Source organism: Stegostoma tigrinum, chromosome 27 (genome assembly GCF_030684315.1).
Source record: "Stegostoma tigrinum isolate sSteTig4 chromosome 27, sSteTig4.hap1, whole genome shotgun sequence".
In the NCBI taxonomy this organism is placed as follows: Eukaryota; Metazoa; Chordata; class Chondrichthyes; order Orectolobiformes; family Stegostomatidae; genus Stegostoma; species Stegostoma tigrinum.
In genome coordinates, this window is record NC_081380.1 from 39,349,881 (window position 1) to 39,366,988 (window position 17,108).

Genomic DNA, 17,108 nt, shown 5'->3' on the forward strand with positions numbered 1-17,108 from the left:
CCCACGCATTCACACTTCAATCTCATCCCCATAATTGTGTATGTCACTGGATATCAGAAAACTGTCAATTCTCTACCTTAATCATACTCCAGGGCTTCCTCTGTTGGGAATTCCGAAGGTTCACAACCCTCCAGTTACAACAATGTCTCTAATCCCGGACCTTAGTGGCTTTCTCTTGTTTTCAAATTCACATCCGCCATACTCCTTGGGCAGCTCAAATGGGTTTGAATGAAGGCCAAGAGGAAACATTGGACGGAGCGAGAGAAATTCCAAACCTCCCTGCCAGCCAGATCTTCGAGCAGCACCTCCAACACAGCGGATCCCACAAAGGGGGCTGTCCACTCACCTCGGGCCCCACAGCTCCGAGCTAGAACATAGCCACGCTCGCCCCCAAGGCCATGCCCTGGGTGAGAAGGGGTGCTGATCAACCGGGAAAGGGGACTCAGATTGGTTGAGGTGTGGTCATGGAGAAAACCACGGGGAGTGACAGACTTCCTGAGTCCTCAGTAACTGAAAAAGCTTCTTTGATGAGTAAGCAAGATTGACATCACGTGCTGCTACAAAAAATAGAACAGGAGAGCACAGGAACAGGCCCTACAGGCCACCATGTCTGTGCCAACCATGATGCCATTCTAAAGTAATCCAAATCTCCCTGCACGTGGTCTGTATCCCTGAATTTCCTGCCTATCCATGTGTCCATTTAAACACCTCATATGTTGTTGTATCTGCTTTTACCACTTCTCTTGGCAGCACATTTCAGGCACATCCTGGGTATAAAAACTTGCCTCTCAATTCTCCCTTAAACTTTCCCCCTCTCGCTTTAAACCTAAGCCCCTTACCATCTGTCATTTCCACCCTGGTGAACAAAGACTCTGAGTGCCCAAAGTATCCAGGCCTCTAGCAGGCACCACCACCACGCACCTCCCCAACCCTAAACCAAGCTCTAGTGAAAACTCTCCACCTATCTGGACTCCATTTTCTCCCCTTTGGTCCAGGAACTCCCCACCTATGTCCGTGACACCACCCACGCCCTCCACCTCCTCCAGGACTTCCAATTCCCTGGCCCCCAACACCTCATATTCACCATGGACGTCCAGTCCCTGTACACCTGCATTCCGCATGCAGATGGCCTCAAGACCCTCCGCTTCTTCCTGTCCTGCAGGCCCGACCAGGCCCCCTCCACCGACACTCTCATCCGCCTAGCTGAACTCGTCCTCACACTCAACAACTTCTCTTTTGACTCCTCCCACTTCCTACAGACTAAGGGGGTGGTCATGGGCACCCGCATGGGCCCCAGCTATGCCTGCCTCTTTGTAGGTTACGTGGAACAGTCCATCTTCCGCACCTACACAGGCCCCAAACCCCACCTCTTCCTCCGGTACATTGATGACTGTATTGGCGCCGCCTCTTGCTCCCCAGAGGAGCTCGAACAGTTCATCCACTTCACCAACACCTTCCACCCCAACCTTCAGTTCACCTGGGCCATCTCCAGCACATCCCTCACCTTCCTGGACCTCTCAGTCTCCATCTCAGGCAACCAGCTTGTAACTGATGTCCATTTCAAGCCCACCGACTCCCACAGCTACCTAGAATACACCTCCTCCCACCCACCCTCCTGCAAAAACTCCATCCCCTATTCCCAATTCCTCCGCCTCCGCCGCATCTGCTCCCACGATAAGACATTCCACTCCCGCACATCCCAGATGTCCAAGTTCTTTAAGGACCGCAACTTCCCCCCCACGGTGATTGAGAACGCCCTTGACCGCGTCTCCCGCATTTCCCGCGACACATCCCTCACACCCCGCCCCCGCCACAACCGCCCCAAGAGGATCCCCCTCGTTCTCACACACCACCCTACCAACCTCCGGATACAACGCATTATCCTCCGACACTTCCGCCATTTACAATCCGACCCCACCACCCAAGACATTTTTCCATCCCCACCCCTGTCTGCTTTCCGGAGAGACCACTCTCTCCGTGACTCCCTTGTTCGCTCCACACTGCCCTCCAACCCCACCACACCCGGCACCTTCCCCTGCAACCGCAGGAAATGCTACACTTGTCCCCACACCTCCTCCCTCACCCCCATCCCAGGCCCCAAGATGACATTCCACATTAAGCAGAGGTTCACCTGCACATCTGCCAATGTGGTATACTGCATCCACTGTACCCGGTGCGGCTTTCTCTACATTGGGGAAACCAAGCGGAGGCTTGGGGACCGCTTTGCAGAACACCTCCGCTCAGTTCGCAACAAACAACTGCACCTCCCAGTCGCAAACCATTTCCACTCCCCCTCCCATTCTCTTGATGACATGTCCATCATGGGCCTCCTGCACTGCCACAATGATGCCACCCGAAGGTTGCAGGAACAGCAACTCATATTCCGCCTGGGAACCCTGCAGCCATATGGTATCAATGTGGACTTCACCAGTTTCAAAATCTCCCCTTCCCCCACTGCATCCCTAAACCAGCCCAGTTCATCCCCTCCCCCCACTGCACCACACAACCAGCCCAGCTCTTCCCCCCCACCCACTGCATCCCAAAACCAGTCCAACCTGTCTCTGCCTCCCTAACCGGTTCTTCCTCTCACCCATCCCTTCCTCCCACCCCCAGCCGCACCCCCAGCTACCTACTAACCTCATCCCACCTCCTTGACCTGTCCGTCTTCCCTGGACTGACCTATCCCCTCCCTACCTCCCCACCTACACCCTCTCCACCTATCTTCTTTGCTCTCCATCTTCGGTCCGCCTCCCCCTCTCTCCCTATTTATTCCAGTTCCCTCCCCCCATCCCCCTCTCTGATGAAGGGTCTAGGCCCGAAACGTCAGCTTTTGTGCTCCTGAGATGCTGCTTGGCCTGCTGTGTTCATCCAGCCTCACATTTTATTATCTAGTGAAAACAATCCAAGTTTGACCAACCTCTCGTCATAATTGGTAAAATGTATTACTCGCGCCAGGGACCCAGGTTCGATTCCAGCCCTTGGGCGACTGTCTGTGTGAAGGCTGCATGTTCTTTCTCCCTGTGTCTGCATGGGTCCCCTCAGGGCGCTCTCGCTTCATCCCACACTCCAAAGATGGATTGGCCGTGCTAAATCGCCCACAGTATCCAAGGATTTGCAGGCTAAGTGGGTTAGCCGTGGGAACTATAGGGATAGGGTGTGTCTCAGTGGGATGTTCTTCGGAGGGTTGATGGGGACTCGATGGGCCTAATGGCCTGCCTCCACACCGTAGGGGTTCTATGATTTGCAATTAATACACTCCATCCTGGCAATATCCTAGTAAACCTCTTTTGCACCCTCATCCTGAGTGGAACCGCGTGCTAGACCCCAAGCGTGGCCGAACTAAAGCTTTACTCAGCTATATCTATGCAATACCCAAAAACCCTCATCCTCCACCTCAATTGTCCTGTAAAGCAAGTCACATGGTAAGATGTTTAAGGTAGAGAATTTGCTCTGGACTTGCTTTGCCCATTTATTGCTGCTCTCTGCACTTAATCTGAGTGTTCCACTTACAGGAATTGGATCACGCAGCCAATCATCTCCTACATGTCGAAATAGTACAAAGTTGCTTTTAGTGCTCTGTATAAACTGTGACTGTAATTGGAAAATCAGTGCTTGCACTCAAAAGCTAATAAAGGAACAGAAAAGTCCTTTTTTTTGTTTTTAAACAGGATAACCATGGAATGTAATTTTCGACAAACCAACATCAACGTAACCATCTGGTACTCTCCTCGGTTCAGGGAACGACTGTATTCGATGCCCAGGGCTCAATCGATTTGGGACTGGGGTGTGGTGCTTCAAAACAGAAACTCTCAGCAGATTTGGCCACGTCGTGTGAGAGGAGAAATGGAGTTAATGTTTTGGTCAGCCTAGCTCCACCCCACCTGGGAATTGAGTGTTGATATGTCCCACCCAACTGCATCCCTGACTCTGGTCAAAACCAACATTTGATGCCCATCACTAATTACCTCTTGAACTGTAGCTGGGTAGGCTATTTGCAAGGGTAATTAAGAGTCAGCCCCGTTTCTGTGGGTTTGGAGTCACATAGAGATGTACAGCATGGAAACAGACCCTTCAGTCCAACTCATCCATGCCGACCAGATATCCTAAATTAATGCGGTCCTAATTGCCAGCTTTTGGCCCATACCCTCTAAACCCTGCCCATTCATATACCCATAGATTCCTTTTAAATGTTGTATTGTACCAGCCTCCACCACTTCCTCTGGCAGTTCATTCTAAACATGCACCACCCTCTGCGTAAAAAAGTTGCCCCTGAGTTCCATTTCAAATCTTTCACCTAAACTTATGCCCTCTGGTTATGGGCTTCCCTATCCCTGGAGAAAAGATCTCGGCTATTCACCCTATTCCATGCCCCTCGCGATTTTATAAACTTCTATTAGGTCACCCCTCAGCTTCTGAATCTCCAGGGAAAATAAGCCCTAATCTATCCAGCCTATAGGCCAAACCAGATAAGGATGGCAAATGCCCTGCCCTAAGGGATATTAAGTGAACCAGATGGAGACTTTTACAACAATCAATATTAGTCTCATGCTCACTCTTACAGAGACAGATTTATGGGTTGTATTTAAATTCCCATAACTGCCATGGTGACGTTCGAAGCCATTTTCTCAAAGAATTAGCCTGTGGCACTGAGTAATTTGTCCAATCACATCATCCCAACAGCACCATCTTAGCCACTACAGTGTTGACCCTGATAGAGAGACCGTGCAGATCAGCTGAAACGCCACCACTGCCAAAGCACAAATACAGAACATGGCAAAAAAATTCCCCTTTGTTTTGCTAATTGCCGATGAATATTGAAGCAGGAGCAGGCCATTCTGCCCCTCAAGCCCATCACCTTATAGAGGTTCATAAAATAACGACGGGCTTTAAATAAGGTGAATGGTGGGTGTCGTTTCCATCGGGTGGGGGATTTCAAGACTGGGGGGCATATTTTTAAGGTGAGAGGAGAAAGATTTAAGAAAGACACAAGGTGTAATTTTTTTGACAGAGAGAGTGGTTTGTGAGTGTGAGTGAACTTCCAGAGGAAGTGATGGAAGCGGGTACGGTTACAACATTTAAAAAACATTTGGATAAGTCCATGAGTAAGAAAGGTTTGGAGGGATATGAGGCAGGAGCAGGCAGGTGGAACTAGTTTAGTTTGAGATTGCGGTCGGCATGGACTGGTCAGACTGAAGAGTCTGTTTCAGTGCTGTATGACTGTATCACAGTCTCAGAAACTATGGCTGATCTCCATCCAGCTGCCATTTCTGGTTATATCTTTGTGAAGGGAAAGGTCCACTGATCTCAAGATTTTTGAACTATGACTTGAACAAGGAGCATTTCTGTGGGAGAGAGCTCCCATTTCTACAAGTCTTTAGCGTTGAAGCACTTTTGGTTGTGAGAGCTGGCCTTGATGGACTGTGTCTTTCGCGGATGCCTTTTCTGTTCTGGCTTCATAGTCACATCCCCAACCACTGCATTGCTCTGTCACACTGCCCTCGAGTATAACCATTCCCCATTATCTTCACCAAGCAGGTATTTGCACGGGTCAAAGGATCTGCGAACAGCTCTGTGCTTTCAGATGAAGGGAAGGACAACTAAACGACAGAATAAATAGCAACATGTCGCACACTTGCCAGCACACCGTAACTTAAATGAATTTAGATGAAGTGGAAATACATCACAGGGCTGTCAGGAAAACAAGGGAGAGAGAAGGGGAAAGACAAGTGGAAGGAAAGAGAGACGGATAGATAATGAGTAAAAGTACCCTGAGGGGGGAGAAATACTGAGAAAAGGGAGAGAGAACAACTGAAAGCGACATGAAGACAAAGTTAAAGTGGCTCAAAAAAAGAGGTGGTGGGGGGGATGGCAAGAGTCAGTTACCGGGGGGGGGGGGGGGGGGCATAGGTTTAAGGGGCAAGGTTTAAAGGTGATGTACGAAGCAGGTTTTTTACACAGAGGGTGCCTGGAAGTCACTGCCGGGGGAGGTAGTGGGAAGCAGATACAATCGTGACTTTTAAAGGTCGCCTTGACAAATACATGAATAGGATGGGGATAGAGGGATATGGTACCAGGAAGGGTAGGGGGCTTTAGTTGTGATGGGCAGCATGTCAGTACAGCTTGGAGGGCTGAAGGGCTTGTTCCTGTGCTGTAATTTTCTTTGTTCTAAGAGAAAGAGAGAGAGACAGAAACAGAGATATTCATAGAATCCCTAGAGCGTGGAAGTAGGCCATTCGACCCATCAAGTCCACATTCACCTCCCCCCCACACCAAACAGCAGCCCACCCAGACCCACCCTAGCCCTGTAAACCTGCATTGCCCATGGCCAATTGATCTAACCTGCACATCTTTGGACTGTGGAAGGACGGAGAATGGGAGAATGTGCAAACTCTACACAGCCAGCCACCAGAGGTTGGAATCAAACCTGTATCCCTGGCACTACGACCCAACAGTCTTAACCACTGAGCCGCTGTACCACGCTGTCTGCAAGACAAAGTCTCGAGGTCTTGTGCTGAGCCAGGAGGCCTAGGTTTCATGTACCTGCTGTGAGGGCGAGCCATAGCATCACTGAACAGGCTGACTATAAAATAACTAAGACAATGTCTTCAGCCACATTCACCCAGGATCCGAGACAGTTCACTGCAGCCTTCCCAAGATAGGTAACATTCAGATTCCAAAATTAACTGAATAGCGCTTCAGCAAATTGGGGGAAACCCCTTCGGTGGGAGACATCTTGCTTTCTGAGCCACCAAAATAAAACCAGAAAATAAAACAGAGCTGTTTTCAATGCAACTGCTGCCAGGTTTATTAGACTTATCTTGCAATAATTTAAAACATCGTAACAGGACCGGATTACATTATTTTTTAGAAATGGAAGATATTAAAAGGGGTGTGGGATGTAAATAGATCAATGGGAAATTCCTCAGAAGTACATGGACGTAGTGTGTCGGTGGAGGAGGTGGGCTGGCGGGGTGGGGGGGAGTTGGGATTCGAACAGCCATCAGTGTGGTCAACAGCCAGCCTAGTCTCGATGAGGCTGTCGGTGAAGAAATGGGAGCCTACTTCAAATGTGGAAAGCCCTCAGGCTTTGAAGGGCTTCCAGGCCCAGGTGGGATTTAGGCTGGTAAGTCAGAAATGTTAACGGTCTGCCAGAGCTTGCATTGGAGCAAGCTGCCAACTGGATTCATTGTAACAGGGTCATCCTACCCGGCCAGCTAAAGCAGAGAAAGGAGACGCTGACAAGTCTCCTCCAAAGATGTGCTCATGACCGCAATGTTAGAACGAACTGAAATTCAATAGCTAGAAAGACCTTTTTTTTGAATTTTTTTTGTTTTTAAATAGAACCTTCAGACAGAGATCAGCTGAGGGTGTTAAATATTCTTTCGGCAAATGCAACTTCAGATGGGCTCGGGTTTTAGTTTCTCTGTCAGGAATGCCTGTACAAACTCTTCCACGATTGCGGGCGTGATCTCCTCTACGTCTTTCACGTACTTGGCTCTCTGCGACATGTCCAGAATGGTGAGGAGCGGAGCAGAATCTGGAAGGTTTGTAAAATCCCGTAGTGATTCCGTCATGTCGTCCTGCAACGAAAGAAGATGAGAGAGAGCGATAGATAACGTCAGTGGTCAGGCTAGCCAAGAATGGTAGCAGCTCGAGAGGATGGAGTTTCCTTTACTCATTCACAGGATGAGGCCAGGCAGCATTTATTGCCCATCCCTAATTGCCTAGGAAGCAGTTAAGAGTCAACCACATTGCTGTGGGTCTGGAGTCACATGTAGACCAGACCAGGTAAGGATGGCAGCTTCCTTCCCTCAAGGACATTAGTGAACCAGATGGGTTTTTCCCAACAATTGACAATGGATTCATGGTCATCATTAGATTCTTAATTCCAGATTTTCATAGAATCATATCAACAAATTCCTACAGTGTGGAAACAGGCCCTTCAGCCCAACACCGATCCTCACAGCAACTCATTATTATTGAATTCAAATTCCACCAACTGTTGTGGCAAAATTTGAACTGGGGTCCCCAGAGCATTGCGTGGGTCTCTGACATTAACAGTCGAGCGATAACACCACTAGGCCACCGCCTTCCCCCGAATGCTGGCTGCAACACAAAGATCTTGCGTTTATAATAATGACATCAATGGAGTGAAACATCTCAAGGACACTGACAAGATTATCAAACAAACCTTAACATTAGGCCGCAGAAGGAAGCAATTGGGATGTGTTACCAAGAGGTAGGCTTTAAGTGAGTATCTTAAAAAAGGCCAAAGAGGGGCAGAGGTGAGAGATTTAGTGAGGGGATTGCACAGATTGTGGCCTGACAGATGAAAGCAAAGCAAAGGGTGGAATAAATAAAACTAGGGATCCTCAAGGGGTCAGAATAAAAAGAAATTCATTTAAGACAGAGATGAGGAGTAATTTCTTCTCTCAGAGGGCTGTGAAGCTACAGAATTCTTTACCACAGAGCGGTGTCAAGGTTGTATCACTGTGTATACTCAAGGCTGAGGTAGATTATCAATTAGTAAGGGAATCAAGGACTAAGGAGAGGGAGGTACATGGAGTTGATTATCAGATCAGGTACAGAACGGTGCAGCAGAGTTGATGGGCTGAATGGACTACTTCTGCTTCTATGTCTATGGCCATATAGATCAGGGCCAGGAATTTCCCTAATTTGTTTTGAATGAACTGGATTCAATCAGGATGCTGGGAAATACAGTCATCTCCTGTTTGCTACCATGAAACAACAGGTTAAAGAGGGCCATCGTTGAGGCTGGGACTAGAGTTCTAATAACCACGTTTTCTCAGATAAGTCAACAGCTAGAGCCTTAGGTAAAGTCACCATGGTCCTCCCAGACCATAGGGCTGCTCTCTTATTAGAGAGAGAGAGAAAGATTCAACGGATGATGGTGTTATCTGAGGGTTGCCTCGCCTCAGGCAAGGGACGAGGTTGAGAAAGAGAGTCCTTCATGGAATTGAACCCACGCTCTGGGTGCCAGTCTGCATCGCTAACCAGCTATCCAGCCAACTGAGCGAAATGACTTCGTTAAAATGAATGATTTAGCAAACACGTCACTCATAAAGTGAAAAAGAATGAGAGGTCCTTCTGGAACTCTGGAACTCCAACGTTGTGCAGTTCCCCACGGGGAAGGCAGGAGTGCCACAATCTCACTCAGGTGGCATCAGTCCTGCGTGGGGTAGGAGACAAATGCAAGGTCAGCAATTTTTTCAGTGGTCTTCAGGTGAGTCTGAGTTTACCTACTTTGGACCGAAAAAGGATAGATCAGGGTGCTTCCTGGATGGTGTGAAGTTAAATACAGCGAACGTCCAATCCTGGAGAAAGGTCCTGGCCTGAAACGTCAACTTCCCTGCTCCCCTGATGCTGCCTGGCCTGCTGTGTTCCCCCAGCTCCACACTGTGTTATCTCTGACTCTAGCATCGGCAGTTCTAGCTATCTCAGAATGTCCAACGAGACTTGGGGATTCGGGTGCACGGATCTTTAAAATGTCATGAACAGATGTAGGAAACAATCAAGAAAGCTAATGGAATACTAACCTTTATACCCAGAGGGCTGGAATGGAAGGATGAGAGAGTTATGCTGCAGTCATACAAAACCTCCCTGAGACCTCATGCAGAGTGCTGCAGGCAGGTCTGGGCACCACACCTCAGGAAGGATAGACTAGCCTTGGAGGGATTGCAATGTAGGTTTATGGGAATAATATTGGGACTTCAGGGGTAGAGCTATGAGGAGAGATTATACAAATTAGGTCTGTTTTCCTTAGAATTTAGAAGGTTAAGGGATGATTTGATTGAAATCTTCAAGATAGTAATAGGAAAAGACAGGGCAGATAAAGATAACTATTTCTATGGGTTTGGGTTTCCAGAACTAGGGCATAGTTTGAGAATTAGGGCCAGACCATTCAGGAGAGATGTCAGGAAGCACTTCTACACACAAATGGTGGTAGAGGTTTGGAACTCTCTTCCACAAACAGGAGGGGATGCTGGATCAGTTGTTAGTTTTAAATCTGAGATGGATAAATTAATAAAGCGAAGGGAATTAAGGGATACGGGCCACAGGGAGGTGAACAGAGTTAGGGCACATTTTCAGCCATGATCTTATTGAAAGGTGGAACAGGCTCGAGGGGCTGAATGGCCTATTCTTGTCCCTACGTACTCAGTGGACCTCAGATGCTCCCCTCACTCGACAGGCTGGCAAAGGGCTGAAGGGTGAGTCATACCCTGCCACTTGTACCCAGCTCTCCGTGGCTGGCTGTCCCCCAGCAATGGCACATGGCTCACAGTGTGTACTTCTCCAGGTTCAGGAATCAGGCCAGAGTGGAAAATAAATGAAAGTTTACTGCTGAATACTCATATTGGCAGAGAGCTCCAACATTCAGATTCATATCGCATTCCGCTTGTGCAATGTTAAATATCCTCAGAGCCCTTTCCTAGCTCTTTATCATTATATATCCATTCAATGGAACGTTTCCCAGTAATCAACATCAGATTATTTTTCAATAAAGCTGATGTAATATCATTTCCAATCGTTAATCCTGTGGCAGGTTTGGGTGAGCCTTAAAGGGAAAACTGTCTGAGGAAATGAGCTGGAGAGGAAGAGCCAGACAGAGACACAACAATCCGAGACGGCAAATCAAAACTCCTGCAGCTCAACGGGTTACAGTTTCATCCCAGAGAGTGTCAGCAAGCCCCGCTACGCAACTTGGGGATAAAAATCTTGGCTAACGCTCACTGTGCAGGTCCAGAGCTGATTTGTGAAGAGATTCTGGGGAAGCAGGACCCAAATTACCAGTGGGGCCCTTCACAAGACCATCCAAATGCATTAAACGTAGAAAACGGGAGCAGGAGTAGGCCATTCAGCCCATTGAGACTGTTCCAACATTCAATATGATCCATAGCTGAATGTCCAACTCAGATTCCTGCTCCTGCTTTCTCCCTGTACCGTTTGATCCCTTTAGCCCTCAGTAGTGTATCTAAAACCATCTTTGAAACATTCCATGTTTTTGGCCTCAACTGCTTTCTGTGGCAGAGAATTCCACAGGCCCACCACTCTCTGGTTGAAGATATTTCTCCTCATCTCAGTCCTCAATGGCCTATCCCATATCCTTAGACAGTGATCCCTGGTTCTGGAATCCCCAGTCATCAGGTACATCTTTCCCACAATTACCCCCTCTAGCCCTGTTCAAATTTTATGCCTTTCCATGAGATTCCCCCCTTTTCCTTCTAAGCTTCGCTGAAAGTAATCCTAACTGATCCAGTCTCTCTTGACATGTCAGTTCTGTTATCCCAGGAATCAGTCTGGTAAGCCTTTGTTGCACTCCCTCCATGGCCAGGACATCCTTCCTCAGGTAAAGAGACCAAAACTGCACACATTATCCCAGCTGAGGGCTCACCAATGCAGCCGAAAATCCCTGGTTCCTGCACTCAAATCTTCTCACTAATGAAGGCCAATGTAGCATTTGACTTCCTCATTGCCTGCTACATCTGCACACTCACTGCAGTGAAAGGACAGGCACTACGGTCCTCTCCCAGGTCCAGACGCCCAGCATCAAGGCATTAATCATGCCGAAAGTGACTGGGAAGGTAATGGCCTGGTGCTATTGTTGCTGGACAGTTAACCCAGGGACCCAGATAACGTCCTGGGGACCTGGGCTCAAATCCTGCCACAGCAGATGGTGGGATTTGAATTCAGTAAGAATCTGGAATTAAGTGTCCACATATCGATTGTTAGGAAAAGCCCATCTGGTTCACCAATGTCCTTCAGAAACCTGCCGTCCTTCCCTGGTCTGGCCTACATGTGACCTCAGGCCCACAGCAATGTGGTCAACTTTTAACTGCCCTCTGGGCAATTAGGGGTGGACAATGAATGCTGCCTAGCCAGCGACGCCCTCATCCCATGAATGAATAAAGAAAAATAAATAGCCCCCAGCTCTGCAGTTCCTTTGCGTCCCTGACCTCTGGGTCCCTGAAGCATCATCTCCACTCAGAGCTTGGAACTCTGGGGATATGTGCTTGGAGTTTCTCTGAAGAGATCGAATGAGAGACTTTGCTGGTTCATTGAGGACTTCACCAACCCGTCAGGGAGCCCATCGAGAACGGGCTGAGATGGCAAACGGAGTGTTTGAACCATCGAACAGCCTGCCTACCCAACTCCCCCAGGCACCCACATGCAGCTGATTGAGTACTGGGTCTTATTGGGCATCTCAGAACCCAATGAACCAGCCTTGATCCTGAGTAACTGTCGAAGGACAAGACATGCTGCCCCTGGGTGAGCGCCGCATTGCCGCCGGTACTGTCTTCCTTTGGATATGGCGATTAAACTGAGGTCCCGTCTACCAACACAGGTCAACGTCTTCGAAATGGACAGAAATCTCATTGCTGTGTCCCGGTCCATGCTCACGACTCAATCAACATAACGGTCACACAGCTGTGGGAGCTTGCTGTGCACAAAACGGCTGCTACGCTCCCAACACAACAGTGACCACACTCCAAGAAATACTTTGCCAGCCGTAGAGCACTCTGGAACGTGACGCCATGAGCGGCGCTACATAAATGCACATCTCTCCTCTCACTATTGAGTGGACAGTTTTGTACAGGAACCTTTGAAATGGTCTGCTGTTCCAAGGTGCTGTCGCGACGGGGGGGGGGGGGAGACACGTAAGGGGGGGGGGCGGGGGGAGAGACACGTAAATCAGTCAGTCACTGGAGTGAGTGCCCAGCGAGTGCGACCTGCGAGAGCCTCTCTGTCAACAGCTCAGCACGCTCGAGATGCAGAGAGAGTTCAGCACGAGGTGGCAGATGAGGGAAAATTCAAACAAGTTTGGACCACACCACGGCAACAGAGTAGAGTGCGTTCCCACACAAGTGTAGTTTCAGACCTTTGCCAAACCTGTTGAACTAAACAGCAACCGGGGGCAGGCGACAGTGCACTGCAGAACGCAGAGGCCTAACACAAGCAATGCCCTCCTGGTCTTGGATACACTGTCACCACGAGGCCTTTTTTTAACCCACTGCAGCACAGGCATCAAACTGTGGCCGTGGGAACAAAAACAAAGTTGCTGGAAAAGCTCAGCAGTTCTGCGGAGGAGAAAACAGAGTTAACGTTTCGGGTCCTCAGAACTGATGAACAGGGCTCGGTGAACTTTAACAGCATTTTACAGCAAGACTGGTTCTTGACGAGTGGAGTCTGGCACAGGTTACCTTCAAGAAATGGGCAATCCAAAGTGCTTTACGGACAACTAAGCACTTATTTTTTGCAAAACAGCCACAAAACATTGGGAAAGCAGCATGCAAGAGCCCACAGTAGAAATGCGGCCTGTGGCCAGTTAGCGTACTCTTCAATTCTTACTGATGAATCAATACTAGCCTGGACAACTGCAGAACCCTTTCAGTGCTGAAGGAGCCATTCTGTCCATTGAGTCTGCACTGACCCTCTGGAGAGCATCCCACCCAGATCCAACGCTTTTCCCTAGCCCTGTAACCCTACATTTCCCAAGGCTAACCCACCCAGCCTGCACATCCCCGAGCACTATGGGGCAATTTAGCATGACCAATCCACCCTAACCTGTACATCTCCCAGATTGTAGGAGGACACCGGAGCACCCGGAGGAAACCCACGCAGACACAGGGAGACTGTGCAAACTCCACACAGACAGTTGCCCAAGGGTGGAATCGAACCCGGGTCCCCGGTGCTGTGAGGCGGCAGTGCTAGCCGCTGTGCCACCGTGCCATAAACTCTCTTGCCCTCCTTCAGTGGGATTTCTACCTGCAAAGGCTGAGGGTGTTTTAAGGTCACATTTCATCTCAAAGTCAGCACCGCTGACTATGCAGCACTCCCTTTGCATCACACTGGAATTTCAGTCTTCATCTGACCCTGCACTGCTATATAAACCCATAGTCCAACATAATTACGCCAATCCACAGAATTTTTGGAACACACCAGTGTTCCCTAGGCAGCGTTCTCTGCCCAACAGTGGGAATGGGGACCGAGTCTTTGAATCTTGACACCCCATAGCATTGCTAAGAAAAGGCCAAGAATTCCTTCCCTGTTCCCTGGCTAAATCATGCCCTTCAAACCAGGCCACCAGTAACCTCTGCTAACCTCCCCATTCTCTGGCACGGAGTGAAATGGGGTTTGGTAACGACTTCTGTGAAGCACTCTTCCCACACTAAAGGCGCTATATAAATGCAAGTTGCTGCCGAAAGCCCAGTGACTGGCAAAGATAATCGGACAGCTAACAATCATGGCAATGGGGTACATGGTCTGTCATTTTGTCAGTGTTTCTCACGTTGGACGGCAGCACGGCTGGGATCAACGATCACAGGAGTCTGGCATTTTTGCTGCTTTCTGTCAAATCCTTCATTGACTTCATCTTAAACCTGCCCTGGACTGCGATACCAGTTACATGAGGGAACACATGCCAGCAGCCATCGCGCTGTCATACACCCAGGCAGTGAATGAGTAATTAGTTTGGCTTCAGATGGCGGTGTTGAGGTTGGAATGCCACCTCAAGTTTTGGAAGAGCTCTCTGCCTCTTTTCAAACAGTAGTGTGGGGATTCACCTCCTTCCATTCGACTGAAATAACAGATACAATGAAGCAGCTCTATTCAAATAGCTCCATTACTCAGGGCTGAGTTGGAACCGAAGCTACACCGACCTGTGGACTCTGGAACTCTGAAACAAAAACAGAAATTGCTGGAAAAACTCAGCAGGTCCGGTGGCATTTGTGGAGAGAGAAAAATACAGCTAGTGTTTCAGATCCAGAGTTATGAAGAGGGTCACTGGACTCGAAAGGTTAATTGTTTCTCTCTCCACAGATGCTGCCAAACCTACTGAGTTTCTCCAGCAATTTATGTTTTCGCCACATTGACAGAAAACTGGCCAAGCTACAGATGTGGCACGGAATGGTTCATTCCTGAGCATCCGTGTGGACTGCAGAGGTTCAAGATGGGAGCTCGCCTCCATCTTCGTAAGGACGGCTAGGGACAGGCAACAAATGCAGGGCCAGCCAGCGACGCCCAGGTCCTACAAATCAGTAAAAACAATTTCAGATTTTGTTGAGGCATTAGAAACCATGAGGGATCTCCGATATGGAGAGATTGTTCGCATTGGAGGAAGGATCAAGAACCCTATCGCCTTGCAACCCTCCAATCCAATGGTCTCAATGTGGACTTTATGAGCTTCAAAATCTCCCCATCCTCCAGCCTCGACCCAAGACCAGCCCCTCTTTGTCCCCGCCTCCTTAACCAGTCTGTCTTCTCTCCCACCTATCCGCTCCTCCCACCTCATTGACCAACCCCCATCCCGATTCCCTACCCACACTCACCTGTGCTGGCTCCATCCCCGCCTCTGTGACCTATCCATCTTCTCTCTGCCTATCAGCTCCACTATCCACTTTCCATCATTGCCTCCCTGCTCTATTTATTTCTGAGCCCCCTTCCCCTCCCCCATTTCTGAAGAAGGGTCTAGGCCTGAAATGTCAGCTTTCCTGCTCCTCTGATGCTGCTTGCCCTGCTGTGTTCATCCAGCTCTACACCTTGTTATCAAGAGCCAGAGGGTACAGGTTTAAAAAGAAGTGATGGAGACAGGACCAACTGTGGTTAGTCAGATCTCAAGTAGTAATAAGACAGGGTACAGGAGAGAGGCAGACAGCTTCATGGTATAGTGTAAAGATAACAGGCTCTCCCACAATGTCAGCAAAATGAAGGAGTTGGTCATCGACTTCAGCAAGCAGGGTGGAGGATCAACGGTGCTGAAGTGGAGACTGTTGAGAGCTTCAAGTTCCTTGGAGTAAGTATCACCAATGATCTCCCATTTCTGATGAAGGGTCTAGGCCTGAAACGTCAGCTTTTCTGCTCCTAAGATGCTGCTCAGCCTGTGGTGTTCATCCAGCTCCACATTTTGTTATCTCGGATTCTCCAGCATCTGCAGTTCCTACTACCTCTGATACAAGAGGAATGGGGCCTGGTCTGAGTAAGGATAGAGACATCAGTTTTGCATGACCTTGTTTGCTGAGTGAGCCCAGTGAGAGAGTGCCTGAACAGATATAGAGAAAGGGCCTACAATTGGGAATGATTTTCCTCTGTAACTGACCCACTGGATTCCCGCAAAAAGAAATGAGAGAGAAAAGAAGAAATGCCCTAAGAGCGTCATCCATCATCTTGACAACAGCAGCTTCACACAAAGGAAGGCAATTTTATTTTCAAGGCCAGATGCCCAGAGGAACTCAAACAATACATTAATTTGCTGCTGATTTGCTAACGCCAGCAGGAAGGCCCTGTCAAAAGGACAGAGCAAGACCTTTTCAGCCACAGGTAGATGTTGACGATAACAGTTAGCAATTAGAACTGGCTTGGGATGTGTGCAGGTGCAGCGTAGCTCTCAGTGACTGCTACCATCACCGTCAGACTGTCAGCTTGCTCCGTCCCCTGCTCTTTTCTCCCGCGTCACAGACACGCTAACCTGGCCTGTGACAGACTAACCGGGTGAAACTGGGAGCCCGAGGAGGGAGAGGTCAGGGAACTGGGCTGAGCCCCTTCAGACACGTTGCTGACATTTCGTCTCATGCCGGGGGACCCAGAGCCAGAGCTGGTTACAAGCGGGGTTCGGTTCTCTTGGTCAGAATCATTAGGTGTGTCCCTTCATTAATCCATTCGAGGAAGGCTCTCAAAAACATGTTCAAGTTTAGATGCTTTTCTGGTTTTTTGCATGTGGGTGTTACTGGTTACATGGAGGTTTGCTGCCCATCCCTTATTGCTGTGGGTCTGGAGTCACATGTAGGTGAGGTAAGGATGGCACTTTCCTTCCCCTAAAGGGCATTAGTGAACCAGATGGGTTTTTCCTGACAAGCGACAGCAGAGGCTGACGGAGTGCTGCACTATGGAGAGCTCTGTCTTTCAAATGAGATGCTGGGAGTTAAACATCACACGGATTCAAAGCTGAAGGGGCTGGGGAATTCTCACTGGTGTCCTCCCCGCGGCCAACCCCCATCAAGTCAGGCAATCCGGTGGTGACCATGTTACCGTTTGTGGGATCTTGCTGTGCACCAGGGAGCAAAATTTGTTTCCTGCATCCCTGCTGACATTTT

The 17,108-nt window shown here is 49.0% G+C and overlaps 1 protein-coding gene across 1 annotated transcript in view; it reads right to left on the reverse strand.

Moving 5' to 3' along the window:
• Positions 1 to 6,778: 6,778 nt before the first annotated feature.
• nxn (nucleoredoxin) overlaps positions 6,779 to 17,108 on the reverse strand; it is a 249,401-nt gene continuing 239,071 nt past the window's right edge. The window contains exon 6 of the mRNA XM_059655233.1: positions 6,779 to 7,580. Within this exon, the coding sequence (XP_059511216.1) occupies positions 7,398 to 7,580 (183 nt within the window). The 3' untranslated portion in view covers positions 6,779 to 7,397. The remainder of the gene's footprint in view (positions 7,581 to 17,108) is intronic.